This window comes from Scyliorhinus canicula, chromosome 3 (genome assembly GCF_902713615.1).
Source record: "Scyliorhinus canicula chromosome 3, sScyCan1.1, whole genome shotgun sequence".
Lineage (NCBI taxonomy): Eukaryota > Metazoa > Chordata > Chondrichthyes > Carcharhiniformes > Scyliorhinidae > Scyliorhinus > Scyliorhinus canicula.
In genome coordinates, this window is record NC_052148.1 from 125,736,052 (window position 1) to 125,751,503 (window position 15,452).

At 46.0% G+C, this 15,452-nt stretch overlaps 1 protein-coding gene across 1 annotated transcript in view; it reads right to left on the bottom strand.

Moving 5' to 3' along the window:
• gabrb1 (gamma-aminobutyric acid type A receptor subunit beta1) overlaps window positions 1-15,452 on the bottom strand; it is a 434,746-nt gene that overhangs the window by 44,933 nt on the left and 374,361 nt on the right. The window contains exon 6 of the mRNA XM_038791278.1: window positions 3,449-3,586. Within this exon, the coding sequence (XP_038647206.1) occupies window positions 3,449-3,586 (138 nt within the window). The remainder of the gene's footprint in view (window positions 1-3,448; window positions 3,587-15,452) is intronic.

Sequence of the window (15,452 nt, forward strand, 5' to 3'; positions counted from 1 at the left end):
TGGCTGGCGGGACGGAGAATCCCGCTGCCGCGGGGCGCCCCTCACCTGAAAACTGGTGCAATGGGACGAAGAATCCCACCCCAGATCTCCAGCATCCGCAGCACTTTACTTTTATTTCCTTTTCTCCACCCACCCTTTGCTTTTCACTTGGTCAAAACCCATTACATTTCTATCTTTCTCCTGTTCTGATGAAGGGTCATCATTGGACTGAGATATGAATTCTGTTCCTCTCCACAGATGCTGCCTGACCTGCTGACTGTTTTCAGAATTTTCTGTTTTTATATCAAGCAATGTTTCTGCAAATTGTTCGCTTTCTTTATCCTGCCAATAACATAGAACATAATAATAACTTGGTAAAATATTCAGGAAATGGAAACGAGTGATAGAGATCAGCTACACCATTTGTATGTTGGTGGGTCAAAATAATGTCCTCCGACCGATTGGCTATGAAGTTATAGCAATGACTTCATGTCCTAACAAAGCTCCTGAAGCATGTCTCTTTTCTTCCTAATCCTGTTCACTTGTAGCATGGAATCAAACATAATATAAAAAAATGTAAACTAGAATCATAAAGCAGTGATCTGCGAAGAAATTGAATCTTGTTTTATGGGTCAACATTGGGAAATGTCCTTGTTCAATCAGTGGCAGGGTATTCTGGTAGAGGCAGCTTCTCAGGAGCCTATGCAGCTCACCTGAAACAGGTACTTAATTTACATACATAAATGATAGGCCGAGCATTGTTTAAGGTCCTCCAGTAAATTGGTTGCTCAGATTCTTCACTACAGTCTGAGAATAAGTTACCACCACCAAAAATGGAAAAATATAGAAATCTTCCCGTGGAATCAGGATAAGGAGGAGTGCAGCTGCTGACCTGGCATTGGTTCTTCCTCCCCTTGTCCTTTTGCCTGCGTTCGTTATTTGTTGGTTGTCCCCCACACCCCTCCCCCGCCCCTCCATAAAAGCAGATGATTAAGGTGATAGGAATAACTCATTTTTAATGTCATCAGCATCATTAGTGACCAGCCTCCTCTTGACCGATGTGAGGATTGTTCGCACTGGTGTAAACCAACTTTTCTTCCATTTTTCCCACTCCGGGCTGAGGATTGTTGATCAATTTATGTAAAATCTGGATTTTCCTCTTGTTAAAACGCAACTATAATCAGAAAAAATGAAGACATTCCTTTTCCCTTCCCTTCTCCCTATTCCCCTTCCTTGGCATGGGGGTTGGGGGGGGGGGGGGGAGTGGGGGGGGGGGGGGGGGGGGGGTGGGGGGGTGGGGGGGGGGGGGTTGGAGTGGGGGGGGGGATCCAAATCGCTGAAATAATTTTGTTCCTTTGCGGGCCATACATCCAATTATTGTTTAAAAGGAAACAGGAGTATGGCAGATTATTCTAGTTATGTCCAAATCTAAAGAACAACCTTGAATAATATTCAAATGGATTTAACAAAGTGTTCCTCAAGATGTTTTGGAGATCTTTCTCCTATTGTGCGTGGAGGTAAAAGATGGGCTAAAATTGGACCTCTGTCTTCATTTAGAGCTGCCTGGTTTGCATCTCAGGAAAACTGCCCAAGCTCACCAGAAGGCATGTTTGCAGTTGAGTTCTGCTAAGTGGACTCAGATGAGGGCTTCAATGAGTTAGCGTAAAGGAAAATGCTGATGAAGATGCACACTGAAATTGACTGGTCTGTCATGGTCAAGGAACATGTAGTTGTCGGGCTCCAACTTAGCCGAGGGCTTGGCATGAAGCTTGACCTCCCTGCAGTCTCTACTCCATCACCCTGTTTTGTTGCAGATCCAGAGGCACTGTGTCTGTAGCTCCCATCGCCTGTAGCCTTTGTGTGGATCAAACCTCCGGCCCTCCCTGTGAGGATATAGCAACATTCTCTACCAAATCTAGTAATTAACCACAACACTACCAAAAATACTCCACAGTGCTTCCAGAGTCTTTACAATAAAAGCAGTTAGTGGAAATCAACTTACATGCAAACAATGATAGTAGTGGGATCCTCTTGCAGCTTTATGCATATTTTTTGATGAGTGACAAGTGAATAAGTTGAATGGTGCAAGTTTGTAAATCATGCGTCAAATCAGCTGCTCTAGCTGCTTGACATCATGATCTGACCAGCTGGAACACTTCTGGCGCATGGAGAGCATGTCTGCTCGATTGTCTTCCCAATCCGCAGTGTTTATTGTTGCTGAAGCAGTACGCCCCATTCAAAAATCCTCCAGATTCCAGAGCACTGGCTCCAGTGTTACAGAGTAGAGTCTACAGCACAGAAAAGGCAATTTGGCCCATTGCATCGGCACCAGTCTAAAGCAACCACTAACTATTTCTAATCGCATTTTTCAGCACTTGGCCCATGGCCTTCTGAGCAAATGGTGCTACAGATCCAAATTTAATGCCCAAGACTTGGTTATTGGCTAATTCTGAATGGACATGGCTTTTGTTAATGCATATAAGCATCTTTTACTTATGCAGAATGTCTTATAGCTCACGAAAGCCTGTGATACTTGAAGGTTATTGATTCAGAGTTAAAAAAAAAATTTAGAGTACCCAATTCAGTTTTTCCAATTAAGGGGCAATTTAGCGTGGCCAATCCACCTAGACTGCACATCTTTGGGTTGTGAGGGGGAAACCCACGGAAACACGGGAGAATGTGCAAACTCCACACAGACAGTGTCCCAGAGCCGAGATCGCACCTGGGACTTCTGCTCGGTGAGACAGCAGTGCTAACCACTGTGCCACCGTGCTGTCCTTAGTTATTGATTAGAAGTTAATATGATATGGTTGGGCAGCGTGGTAGCACAGTGGTTAGCACTGTTGCTTCATAGCGCCAGGGACCCAGGTTCGATTCCCGGCTCGGGCCACTGTCTGTGCGGAGTCTGCATGTTCTCCCCGTGTCTCCGGGTGCTCCGATTTCCTCCCACAAGTCCCGAAAGAGGTGCTTGTTATGTGAATTAGACATTCTGAATTCTCCCTCAGTGTACCTGAACAGGCACCGAAGTGTGGCGACTATGGGATTTTCACCATTACTTCATTGCAGTATTAATGTAAGCCTACTTGTGACACAAATAAAGATTATTATTATTATTATTTTCAGCCCCAGCTCATCACTGAGACTGCTGTGTCAGGGTGGAACGGGAAGTATCCTACATTCCGAACTCCACAAAACTTTTATTTCCCAACAACCTTTGTAACTTACATTTAGTTGGCAGCTGTTGAAGAGCTCTGAGTGGGAAAACCCCCAAATCTTCTCATCATGGACTAATAATTTTCCATAACGTCCCACTGCTAACCTGCTTCACTTGTCACTATTCTAAGCATGAAAGACAGGTGCAATGCAAAGAATTTCCATCCATCTGGGTCATTAACTACCATGAAAGAACAAATGGAGCTCAGCAACATAAATGATTGATACAGCCTTTATTTTGCATTGAATGGCTTACCTGTTGCAAAAACTGCTCTCTTTGAAACCAGCTTGTACTCAACAATAGAAAACTGTGGCAGCTCAATCTTCTCTACTCCTGTGACTGCATAGTTACCACCTGTCCATTGAAAGTCAATGTCATCTGTTGTGTACCCATCTACAAAATAAAGGAAATAATTGGTAAGGAATTATACTCCTTCAGCACAGTGGAAAGATGCCCAAGTGCTTTGTCGGTGCTTTGATAAATGAAGACCTCACTTTTCAAAAATATCAGAATCAAATGAAGTGAAAGCTGCCATTAGCAATGCAGTTGTGCTTCATATTTCAAAAGGTTAACCATTCCCAATTACTGTGGCTATTTACAGGATTCCTGTGCACGCGCCAGCAGTCATTCTGCAAGTAACTGACATGACAAGCACTCTTATGGACATTTATCGGCCTTGCCGTGCCCGACCTGGGATACGATAGGTCAGTAAATCTCTCAAAAGGCCTCTCGTCAGATTTACCGGCCTTGTCACACCTCGTGAGGTGAAACGAGATTTCGCAAGGCGTCGCGATCTGGTTTTGCCGCATTGAGGTCAGGACCCAGATTTGCATATTCAAGTGAGCGGTTAGTCTCACTTGAATATGTATACGCCAGATCTACCCAGCACCTGGGACCTAACAGTCTTGCCTAGGAGATCCTGATTGGGCTCCATTTAGCATAGGTTTCCACAAACATGGACCTGGCATATCGGCGGAGTTCGTTCGTATAGGAAACAGGACTAAGAGTGGCATTCCTCCCCGAGGCCCAGAATTGATGCAGAGTCCCATTTGATAGCGGGGTCGATCTCGGCGCTGCCTGTGCCGGGAAACACCCGGCTAAATGCGATCGATAGGGGAATTAGCACACAGGGCTAATTCGCTGGCTTTGAAAGCAGACCAAGCAGGCCAGCAGCACGGTTCGATTCCCGTAACAGCCTCCCCGAACAGGCGCCGGAATGTGGTGACTAGAGGCTTTTAACAGTAACTTCATTTGAAGCCTACTCGCGACAATAAGCGATTTTCATTTCATTCATTTCATCTATCTAGTTTTGTTAAATCGCGCTCCTTTTCTGTGTAGATCTGGAGGGAACCAGCAGAAGGCACTCACTACTTGCAATTGAGTGAAGCAACACAAAATACGTTCCATCATGTCCTACAATAATTTATAGCATAGTGACACGTCTGGGAATACACAAGGTCAAAAACCATATTGTGAGCATTTAGGTACTGTGAGCTAATGAACGTTTGGATTTAATAAAGGTTCACAAGCCTTGACAACTCATCCTTCTGCAACCCACACTCTGCATTTGCTGTAATATTATTTACAGTGAAAATGCTGTCAGACATACCTTTTCTTCTGTCCCCTTACCCATTTTTCTGCTTTTGTAGGTATACGAAGATATACAAAATAGGAGCCATTCGGCCCCTCGAGCCTACTCTGCCATTCAATATAAACAAGTCTGATCTCTTTGTGTTTCTCCATCGACCCCGATAACCTTTGATTCTCTGGCCCAGCAAGATATTTACCTCCACCTTTAAAATTTCAGTGACCCCGCCTCCACCGTCTCTTGAAGCAGAGAGTTCCAAAGTCACACACTCTCTGAGAGAAAGAATTGCTCCTCAACTCTATCCTATACGGGTAACCCCTAATTTTTAAATTGTGCCTCCTGCTTCTGAATGCACTCACAAGAGGAAACATCTTTCAACTTCCACCTTGCCAAGAACATTCAGGATCTTATCTACTTCAATCAAGTCATCACTCACTCTTCGAAACCCGAGTGGAAACAAGTCTAGTCTTCCCAACCTTTTCTCATAAGACAACTCAGTCATTCCAGGTATCAATCTAGTAAATCTCCTCCGAACCGCCTCCAATGCATTTACATCCCTCTTGTACTTGCTGAAAGCCTGTTATATCATGAACATTTTCCAGGTCTGATGAAAGGTCATCAATCTGAAATGTTGGCCTGATTCAGTGGACTTAAGCTAAAGTCCGCTGTCGGGTGCGTTTAGCGGGGTATTAGCTGCAGTGCTGAGAAACATCCCACTATCCAATGGCACTTTGCCATTTTTTTTATACTTGGGGAATTTCTCCCTACCAAGTCCTTACTTAGAGGGATTGCCTGCTAGCGAACTTGGGAAGGCTTCTTGCAGATCGGGGCGCCATTTTGTCCGGCAGACCTGATCTTCCCCACCCCCTTTCAGGCCCTCCCCCCACCTTTTTGACCCTCTCCCCCCAATCTTGGGAAGCCCCCAGGAACCTCCTCAACTTGGCAAGGCACCACAGGCCTGACCCCTGTCACTGCAAACCTGGCACCTGGGCACTCTGGCATTGCCAGCCTAACACCCTGATAGTGCTCCTGGCATCCTGGAAGTGCCACCCAAACACCCTGCCAGTGTGCCAGGCTGGAAGTGCCAAAGTGCCCAGGTGCCAGGATGAGTCCCAGGGTGCCACCCTGCCCTGGCTTCGACCACCTGAGGGTCTCCAATGAAGATGGCTTCAAATGCTTCAACCTAGTCTTTTGCACTGATGTGCTGGTCTCTCCCATCATTGAGAATGGTGATGTTTATGCGGATTTCTCCTAAAGTTAATTGTTTAATTGTCCACCACCATTCAGCTTAGATTTAATCCATTAGTTGTGGGATCACTTAACTCTGGCCATAGCATGATGCCTTTGCTGATTATCATGCACGTAATCTTGTATTGTAACCTCAGCAGGTTGACACCTCATTTAGGTAGCAAAGGGTGATTTCTCATATCCAGGATGAGCAGCCTCAGTCTCAGCAACTCAGTGCACAGGTGCAGGCATGAGATGCATACAGCTGCGTTCCCATTCCCTCCAAAGTTGGACTCCATCTGGGCATGTAGATGGCCTGGGAGGAAAAGATTTGGGCAGCTGCTTCCATACAAGTACAGTGCACCGGAGGAGCATTCCAGCTGTCTGGCACTCAGCTGACATTCAGTTCTGTGTGAGTTCATCCACCCAGTCTCAGCACCAATTTAGTCTCTTCCTGATTTTTTCTGCCAATTATGCTAAGGTAATTTTCTTTCATTTGGATCTTTGAGGCAACTGATGGTAGGATAGATTAGGCATGCTTTGTGTCAATGCGACTGAATGGTAAGCACAAATTTGTTCCTTCTTCTGTGATGATCAGCCTGAGGTTTGCTGCAATTTTATTATCTGCAGCTCTTATTTCAAATTCTCTCTTTGCCTCTGATTGCCCATTTAAGGTCCTTCCAAAGTTTTTTTGTAATTTTGTCTGTGGGTCTCCTTTTCTTCTTGCATGCTTTTTTGAATCTAATTTCTCTTTCAAATTACTTTTCTGAGTCAGGTCATGATTTTTGAGTTTACAATTACTAATCCTAACATTTCACAGTCAGCCTTTTTGCAGGCCTTTTTTCTCTTCTGAGGTGTTGATGAAAGATTTCCTTAGTTTCCTGAGGAAGTATAGCCACTGTTGTGGAGTTCAAGCCAAATTTTGTCACACAGTTGTGTAGAGAGTAGAGTAGGGGGCTAAGTGTGTACCCTTGCAGGGCCCTGGTATTGAGGACTATCGTAGAGGAGGTGTCGTTGTTTATCCTTACTGATTGTGGTGTGTGGGCCAGAAAGTCGAGGATCCAGTTGCAGAGGGAGGAGCCGAGTCCTAGGTTTTGGAGTTTGGTTATGAGCCTGGCTGGGATTATGATGTTGAAGGCGGAGCTGTAGTCAATGAATAGGAGTCTGATATAGGGGTCCTTGTGGTTGAGCTGCTCCACCAATGAGTGTAGGCCCAGAGGGATAGCATCTGCTGTGGACCAGTCGCAGCAGTATGCGAATTGCAGTGGATCAAGGCATTCTGGGTTGATGTCTCATGACCAATCTCTCAAAGCATTTCATAATTAAAGATGTTAAGGCCACCGGACGATAGTCATTGAGGCACGTTGCCTGGTTCTTCTTTGGTATGATGGTGGTCTTCTTGAAGCAGGTGGGGACCTCGGAACGGAGTAGGGAGAGGTTGAAGATGTCCATGAACACACCCGCCAGTTGGTCTGCGCAGGATCTGAGTGCATGACTAGGGACTCCGTCTGGACCCATTGCTTTCTGAGGGTTCACATTCAAGAAGGCCGATCTGACTTCAGAAGCTGTGACAGTAGGTATGGGTGTGTTTGAGGCTGCTGGGGCAGTTGACAACAGTTTGTTGGTTTCCTATTCAAACTGAGCATTGAATGTATTGAGTTTATCGCGGAGCGGTGTGTTTCTGCAATAGATTCTACTCGGCTTTGCTTTGTAGCCGATTATGTTGTTTAAGCCTTGCCGCAACCAATGTGAGTCTGTGTTGTTAGTCTGTGACTCTAGCTTAGCCTGGTATTGTCTCTTGGCATCCTTGATGTCTTTGCGGAGGTCGTATCTAGATTTCTTGTATAGGTCCGGGTCGCCTGTCTTGAACGTCTCAGACCTGGCCTTCAGTAGGGAGCGAATCTCCCGATTAAACCATGAAGTTGGGTTCCCCCTGCATTTTGTGGGCAAGACATATCTACTAGGCATTCTATATTGGTAGATGCCAATGCTTTAGCTGTTCTGGAACAGTTTGGCTAGTGGTGCAGCTAGTTCTGGAGAAGAAGTGTTCAGTACTATTGCTGGAATGTTGTCAGTGCCCGTAATCTTTGCATTATCCAATGCCTTCAGCCATTTCTTGATACTAAGTCAAGTGAATCAAATTGGCTGAAGACTGGCATCTGTGAGGCTGGGGACCTCAGAAAGAGACCAAGATGGATCATCCACTTGGCACTTCTGGCTGAAGATAGTTGAAAATGCTTTAGTCTTGTCTTGTGCAGTAATGAGCTGGGATCCTCCATCATTGAGGATGGGGATATTTGTGGAACCTCCTTTTCCTGTGAATTGTTTAATTGTGCACCACCATTCCCGACTGGATGTGGCAGGACTGCAGAGCTTAGATATTGCTGTAGGATCACTTAGCTCTGTCTATCACTTGCTGTTTCCGCAACTTGGCACGCAAGTAGTCATGTGTTGTAGCTTCATCAAGTTGACACCTAATTTTTACGTCTGCCTGGTGCTGCTCCTGGCATGCTCTCCTGCAATCTTCATTGGACTAAGATTGATCCCCTTGTTTGATAGAATGAGGGATATGCTGAGCCATGAGGTTAAAGGTTGTGGTTGAATACAGTTTTGCTGATGGCCCACAGCGACCCATGGATGCCCAATTTTGAGTTGCTAGGTATGTTTGAAATCTCTCCCACCTAGCATGGTGGTAGTGCCACACATGATGGAGGGACTTCAATTCTACAAGAATTGTGTGGTGGCCACTCCTACCCATACAGATGCAGGTGACAGCTGGATTGGTCAGGACAAGTTCAAGTAGGTTTCCCTCAATACCTGCTGCAGATCCAATGTCCTTTTAGGCTTGGTCAATAGTAGTTCTATCGAGCCTCTCTTGGCGATGCACATTGAAATTTCCCCCCGAGAGTCCATTCTGTACCCTTGCCACCCTCAATGCTTCTTCCAAGTGGTGTTCAACATAGAGGGGTACTGATTCATCAGCTGAGTTGAGGGTGGAGCAGTGGTGAGTGAGATAGGTGGTAATAAACAAGAGGCTTCCTTGCCTATGTTTGACCTGATGGTATGAGACTTAACGGTGTCTGGAGTTAATGTTGCGGAGACCCAGGGCAACTCGCTCTTGACTATGCCACCACCTCTGGTACTTCACAGTCATTGAAGTACTTTAGAAGTGTTGCAATGTTGGCAAGCACAGCAGGAAATTGGCAAGGTTCCACAAACAGCAGTGTTTAATAGCCAGCTAATCTGTGTTGGTAATTTTCTTTGAAGGGCAAATATTGGACAGGAACTGAGAGCACTCCCTGTATTATTCAAATAGTAGGATGGTACATTTTACTTCCACTTAGAGGACAGCTGGAACCTCCACTTAACATCTCATCAAAAGAATGGCACTTCCAACAATGGAGTGCTTGTACTCAAGTTCTTGTCTTCAGCAGTGCGAAGACATAAATCATGTAGATCTCTTTGAGCACAGACCTGCCATCACTTCTATTTTCTGTTTGCTTGCAGGGTCACTGAATAATATCAACTGGTCGTATCCTGAGCTGAATGATATGGTCAGGCGCCGACATCATGTTCCACAGCTGGAAGTTGGCACCGTCTTGACCTGCCATCGCAGAACACCCTTATTTGTACACTGATGACATCTGTGCAGGAATGAATGTTTGTGCCATCAGAGCAATTCTAGAAGGGGAAAAGCTGCCCCCAGATTCAATAAGGCCATCCTCGGTTCCCTCCTGTGTGCAGCTCATGTAAAGCATTGGCAAGAGAAGGAAACCCAGCCAGACTTGTGCTGCACAGTGGCCGATAAGGTCAACAGTGTTGATGTGGTGAGAAGGACATGGTTCCAATGCAACCAAAGGCTCAGTGCCCTCATGAGGTCGGCCAGGGGGTGTGTACGACATCAGTATGAGCAATCTTGCTCTATCTAGTGTGACACAGGCCTCATTAGCAAATGCAGGAAGTAGTTACGGTTAGCTCCTCATGAAAAGTAGCACAATTCTACAAGGCCACAGCCATTGTGCATGTCAAGCAATGGTCTAATTAGCTGACGGTGGTTGGCAGGATCACCTTATGATGCATGAACATTCGCTCCAGGTTGGCAAGCACTAGTCGATAAATGGATTGGATGCATACCATATGATAGTTTGAAATTTGTGATCCTGTACAGGTGGGGTATACCCATCATTGAAGTCCTGACTGCTTATGAGAAGCAAACGTTGGCCCTGCTGGAGTCCCACTCATCCAGGAGTATAGTCAGTGGCGAGTTTGCAGGGAGTTCTGGTTTTGGTGAGATGGTCAAAGTATCAGACTGGTTAACTAGAGGTGATGGTCCAAAAAGGTTAGGAGGGGTTATTGGGTTAGTGGCATAGGGTGGAAGTGAGGACTTAAGTGGGTCGGTGCAGACTCGATGGGCCATATGTCCTCCTTCTGCACTGTATGTTCTATGTCCACCTCCATATCATCTGAATCTGTACAGTCAGAGACCGGGGGAGAGAAGCGTTAGCATGTAACTATTACTGGAGATACATCTGAGTAAAGACTCGGGTAGAGGTGTAGTATTAGGGTGTTTGAAACTAAGGGAAAATGTGTGACAGGGGAAACGATGCCACTTAGATTATAATGTAGAGAGTCACATGGGAGGAGTAGAGCATAGCAGTGAGTCAACATGGAGATAGCACTTAGTCAGGACTGTATCCTATATTATGGGCGGGATTCTCCGTCCCGCCGCACCAGATCCCGCACCTCCGGAATTCTCCATCTCGCCAGCTGGCCAATGGTGTTTCCCATTGTGGGCAGCCTCACGTCATCGGGAAATCCCTGGGCTGCTGGAGAAATGGAGAATCCAGCCCTATATGTTTATAGTTATATGTTACTACTAAGCAGTTATTGTTCAACCATAAAAGCCTCTCGACCCCTTTATGACACAACATACAAACTTACAGCTGTGGGAGGGAAATCTAGTTCTGGTATCCACATTCTGGCCAGAATATTAATTTGGGCCCTAGCCTTTGCTGTGTTATTTATTCAGGCACTTTTTAATGTCACATGGAGTGAATGGAAAGGCTGAATGCTGACATCAACGGTGATAGGAACCCTGGGGAAAGTCCAAGTAGATTTACCGACTTGGCACTTTTGGCTGAAGGCACTTGCCAATACTATTGTCTTTTGTACAGATATCATCCCTTATTGGAATTCACAGTAGTGTTGCAGCGCTCTTCAATTTTATTTTAATTGTGTTTTAAATTCATACAAGTCCTGCAGTGCTGACATAAACTGTAATTTTGGTGGGTTTCAATTTTCACACAGTAAGTGCTACGAAGGCAGTATTTGACATTGTGTACTGCTGAGTGAACTCCTGTTGAGCTTTACGAGGTTATCAGCAAGCCCCGGAAATTATATGGCGCATTGTCAATGGTGAACACTTAAGTCAGTGAGTTTTCAGATCAGTTTAAAAAACTCTGGGACGATTGATATGGAACAAAAGTGGAGTTGCTTTTAAAACAGTGTCAAAAATTGCAAGTCCAGTCTGACCTCCTTTTACTATAATTTTTCACAATTTGTGGAGTCAGATCAGTATAAGGGTGATCCTTTTCCATCCTGCCACTAGAGTGTAGGCCGCCACCGTGCGCATGTGCGGCCTCGGAAGTGGAAATGCTGAGGGCCATATCGGCAGCTAGAGCTGCGAACTTGACGCTGCCTCCCTGCTAGCCCCCCATCAAAACGGGGAATCGGTGGCCATTTTACACCAGTTTTCATGGCATTAAAGACCACAGATTTCATGTCGGCGGGGGACTTCGTCTCCAAAATGGAGAATCTAGCCCATGGTATATTAAAACAAACTTTATTAGGAACACAGCATTAAAATGTCTTTAACATCACATGAGAAAATAGCTTACAATTATCCCTTAAACAATGCTAATCAATACAGTGACACAATAACCCTTAACTGCTATCTTTATTTCCACTCAAACAACAAAACCATCTCCGGTCCCAATCCATTTTTTAAAAGTTAGCAATCAGGAATACTTGCTGTACAGAGATGTCTTGGATTCTCCATTTTGAGAAAGAGAAATCTTTTTAGACTGCTTGAAAGAAAGAGTCCTGGCATCCTGTCAGAATAATGCAGCATCTCAGCTAAAAAACAGCACCTCAAACAGTACCACACTCCTTCAGCACTTCATAGAAGTGCCAGTTTAGAGTAGGTGCTCAAATCTCTGGAGTAGATCTTGAACTTATTACCATGACTCAGAGATAAAAGTGTGAGCTAGCACTGAGCCATGGCTGAAGCATCCAGAGATCCTGTAGTCCATTTAAATATACATGTCTTCTAAAACTTCAATCAGTTTATTGTCTTTATCAACCAAAGTTAATTGCCTCCCAAATAATTCAATAGATTTGTGATGCATTTGAATTTTTGCTGATTATTTTTGACAGATTGGCAGGATTCTTCGGAATCCGGAGGGGCGGGCAACTCCAGCGCGAAGGAATGGAAGCCTCCGCACCTTCAGGGGCTAGGCCGGCTCCAGAGTGCTTTGCGCCACACCAGCTGGCGTGAAAGGGGCTTGGTGCCATGCTAACCGGGCCGAAGGGCCTCCACCGGCCGGCGCGGGTTGGCGCATGCGTGGGAGCGCCAGCGTGTGCTGGCATCATCCCAGTGCATGTGCAGGGGTTTCATCTCTGCCCCGGCTATTGTGGACCGTTACAGTGGCTGGCGCGGAGGAATAGAATGCCCCCATGGCACAAGCCCGCCCGCGGATTGGAGGGCTCCGATCATGGGCCAGGCCACCATGGGGCACCCCCCAGGGCCAGATCCCCCCCCCCCCCCCCCCCCCCCCCCCCCCCCCCCCCCCGAGGCCGCCTGCAGAGCCAGGTCCTGCCGGTAAGTACCTCTCCTAACATATGTCGGCGGAACCCGCCGATAACGGGCTGCCACTCGGCCCATCGCCAGCCGGAGGGGGGGGGGGGTGCTGCCAGTGGCTCCTGACTGGCGCGATTCCCGCCCCCGCCAAATAGCCGGCGCCGGAGAATTCGGCAGCCGGCAGTGGCGGGATTCACGCCGCCCCTCCCGCCAATTCTTCGACCTGGTGGGGGGGTCGGAGAATCCCGCCCAGTATTCTTGATGGCTCCCCACTGATCTGATGAATATCAAAGACATTTTGTCAGAATTCTCAAAACATTTTCCCTGCTACTGAAATTAGGCAAACTGATCTGTAATTTTTAGGTTCCCATCTCTATACCTTTACAAACATTGGGATAATATTCACCATCTTCCAGTCCTCATTTACACCTTCTGTAATGAACGGCGATAGCACAGTGATTAGCACTGTTGCTTCACAGCGCCAGTGTCCCAGGTTTTAAGAGATGGACACAGGACAGGGGAACACAGGTTCGATTCCTGGCTTGGGTCACTGTCTGCACATTCTTCCTGTGTCTGCGTGGGTTTCCTTCGGGTGCCCCGCTTTCCTCCCACAAGTCCCAAAAGACGTGCCGTTAGGTCATTTGGACATTCTGAATTCTTCCTCTGTGTACCCGAACAGGCGCCGGAATGTTACAGTGGCTGGCACGGAAGGGGCTAGGAGATTTTCACAGTAACTTCATTGCAGTGTTAATGTAAGCCTGTTTGTGACAATAAGTTATTATTCATTCAGTTGCAATAGTGATGGAATTTGCGGGCAAAACGTCAGTGAGAAAGAAACCGTAATTGGAAAGGGAAAGTGAATAAAGGAAACAGATCCTTCCAGTTGCGAAGGAAACTAAAACTGAAATTGGAAAGCAAAGTTTATGGTTGAAACTACATAAAAGGAGAGAGAGCTATCAGAGCCCTGTAGAAGTTGATGACAACATTGGTGCAGTACAGGCAGGCCAAAGAAGACAGAGACGCAAGGCAGGAGCTCAGAATAAGCAAATACACTGTTGCTGCAACTGTTTCAGTTACTTGAAGATAAAACTGCTGGACCTATGCCATCCACACTGAGTTGAGGAGATTCTGTGATGTGTGAAATTTCTGGCAAAACTGTACCCATGGAACTCGGGTTGGTTGTATATTGCTGTCAGGTGGGGATCAGGCGATATCCTTGAAGAACCACACCCGAGCCCTCGAGCTAACTGAGCTAACCAGCCCACATAAATAGCATTAGTGTATATATTTGATGTAAAGTAAAGGTAAAGTCACCCCAGATGACCATAGGTTGCTTTCCCCTTTGAGGGGGAGAGCTGACTGGTTTTAACCTGAGGATCACCACACCTTAGATGAAGGGCACGGTTTAGATGGAACGGGGTGCTCTTCATGATTAATGTATTGGCCTGCTCAAAGACAGATAGTAAGCAAAACTATTGATTTTATTAAATTATTCCTTTTACAATCATAATTTTTAGCTGAATGTTCAATTAAAAATAAATATATGGCAGGAAATTAATTTCCTCCTAAGAAAGTCAACTGTATGGCAAAATGTTTATTATTATTATATTTTCTTCAGGCGATATTTCAATGTTGTTTCTTGTGGATGAGTACAGATTTTCCATTAACAAACTAAAATCGTTGCTTTTGCAGTAAGTCCATATTTAAGAAATTTATGTAACATTCAAGAATCATCACTGTTTAAAAATGAAGTAAGCCGCTTGCTTTTTTGGTGGCGGCTCTGGTAGATCCAGTTGCCATGGTGAACGCAGCACTGTCAACATTATCAGTGAACTTGCAGCAAACACAAGCTGGAGGAAATGACACCATTTATTCTGTATTTTTGTGATTCTATTCAACATGTAGTTGTTTTTTTGACAGGGAATATACAAGCAGTTCTATTAACAAAATTGTGTTGGTTAATAGAGACCCTCTACATTTTTCTTGTAATTCTTTCCCTCTGAAGTCGGGTTTGGAGGGGAGAGGTCCACTTTGCATAACTTAATATCAGTACATGAGTGGCTTGCCAGAAGGTGTGGTTAAATCCAGGACACAGGGCGCAACCGTGATGGTAGTTTGGCTTGATACAAGTCAAAACCATTTTTCTCACTCCCCTCCCCAACCATCAAACAAGTGAGACAAAATAAGCACATTTATCTTGAGATCAAGGTCAAGAATGATACTTGGAGCTTGTCGACGGGATTCTCTGTCAGAAACTATGGGCGCAATTCTCCGCACTCACGACGGTGCGGAGAATAGCGGGGGTCGTAAATTTTTACGGCCACGCTAGTCAGACGCCCTCCCGCTATTCTCCCCCCCCCCCCACGCCCGACACGAATCGCTGCCGCCGTTTTTTTACGGCGAGCAGCGATTCTCAGCTGGCCGATGGGCCGAAGTCCAAGCCCTTTACGGCCGTTTTTACGAACGGCAAACACACCTGGTCTGGCCGTTCGTAAAAACGGCAGTAAAGTTCGGATCTTGGCAACCATGGCACCGATTGGCACGGCAGTACCACGGCCGTGCCAAGGGTGCCATGGGCCCGCGAT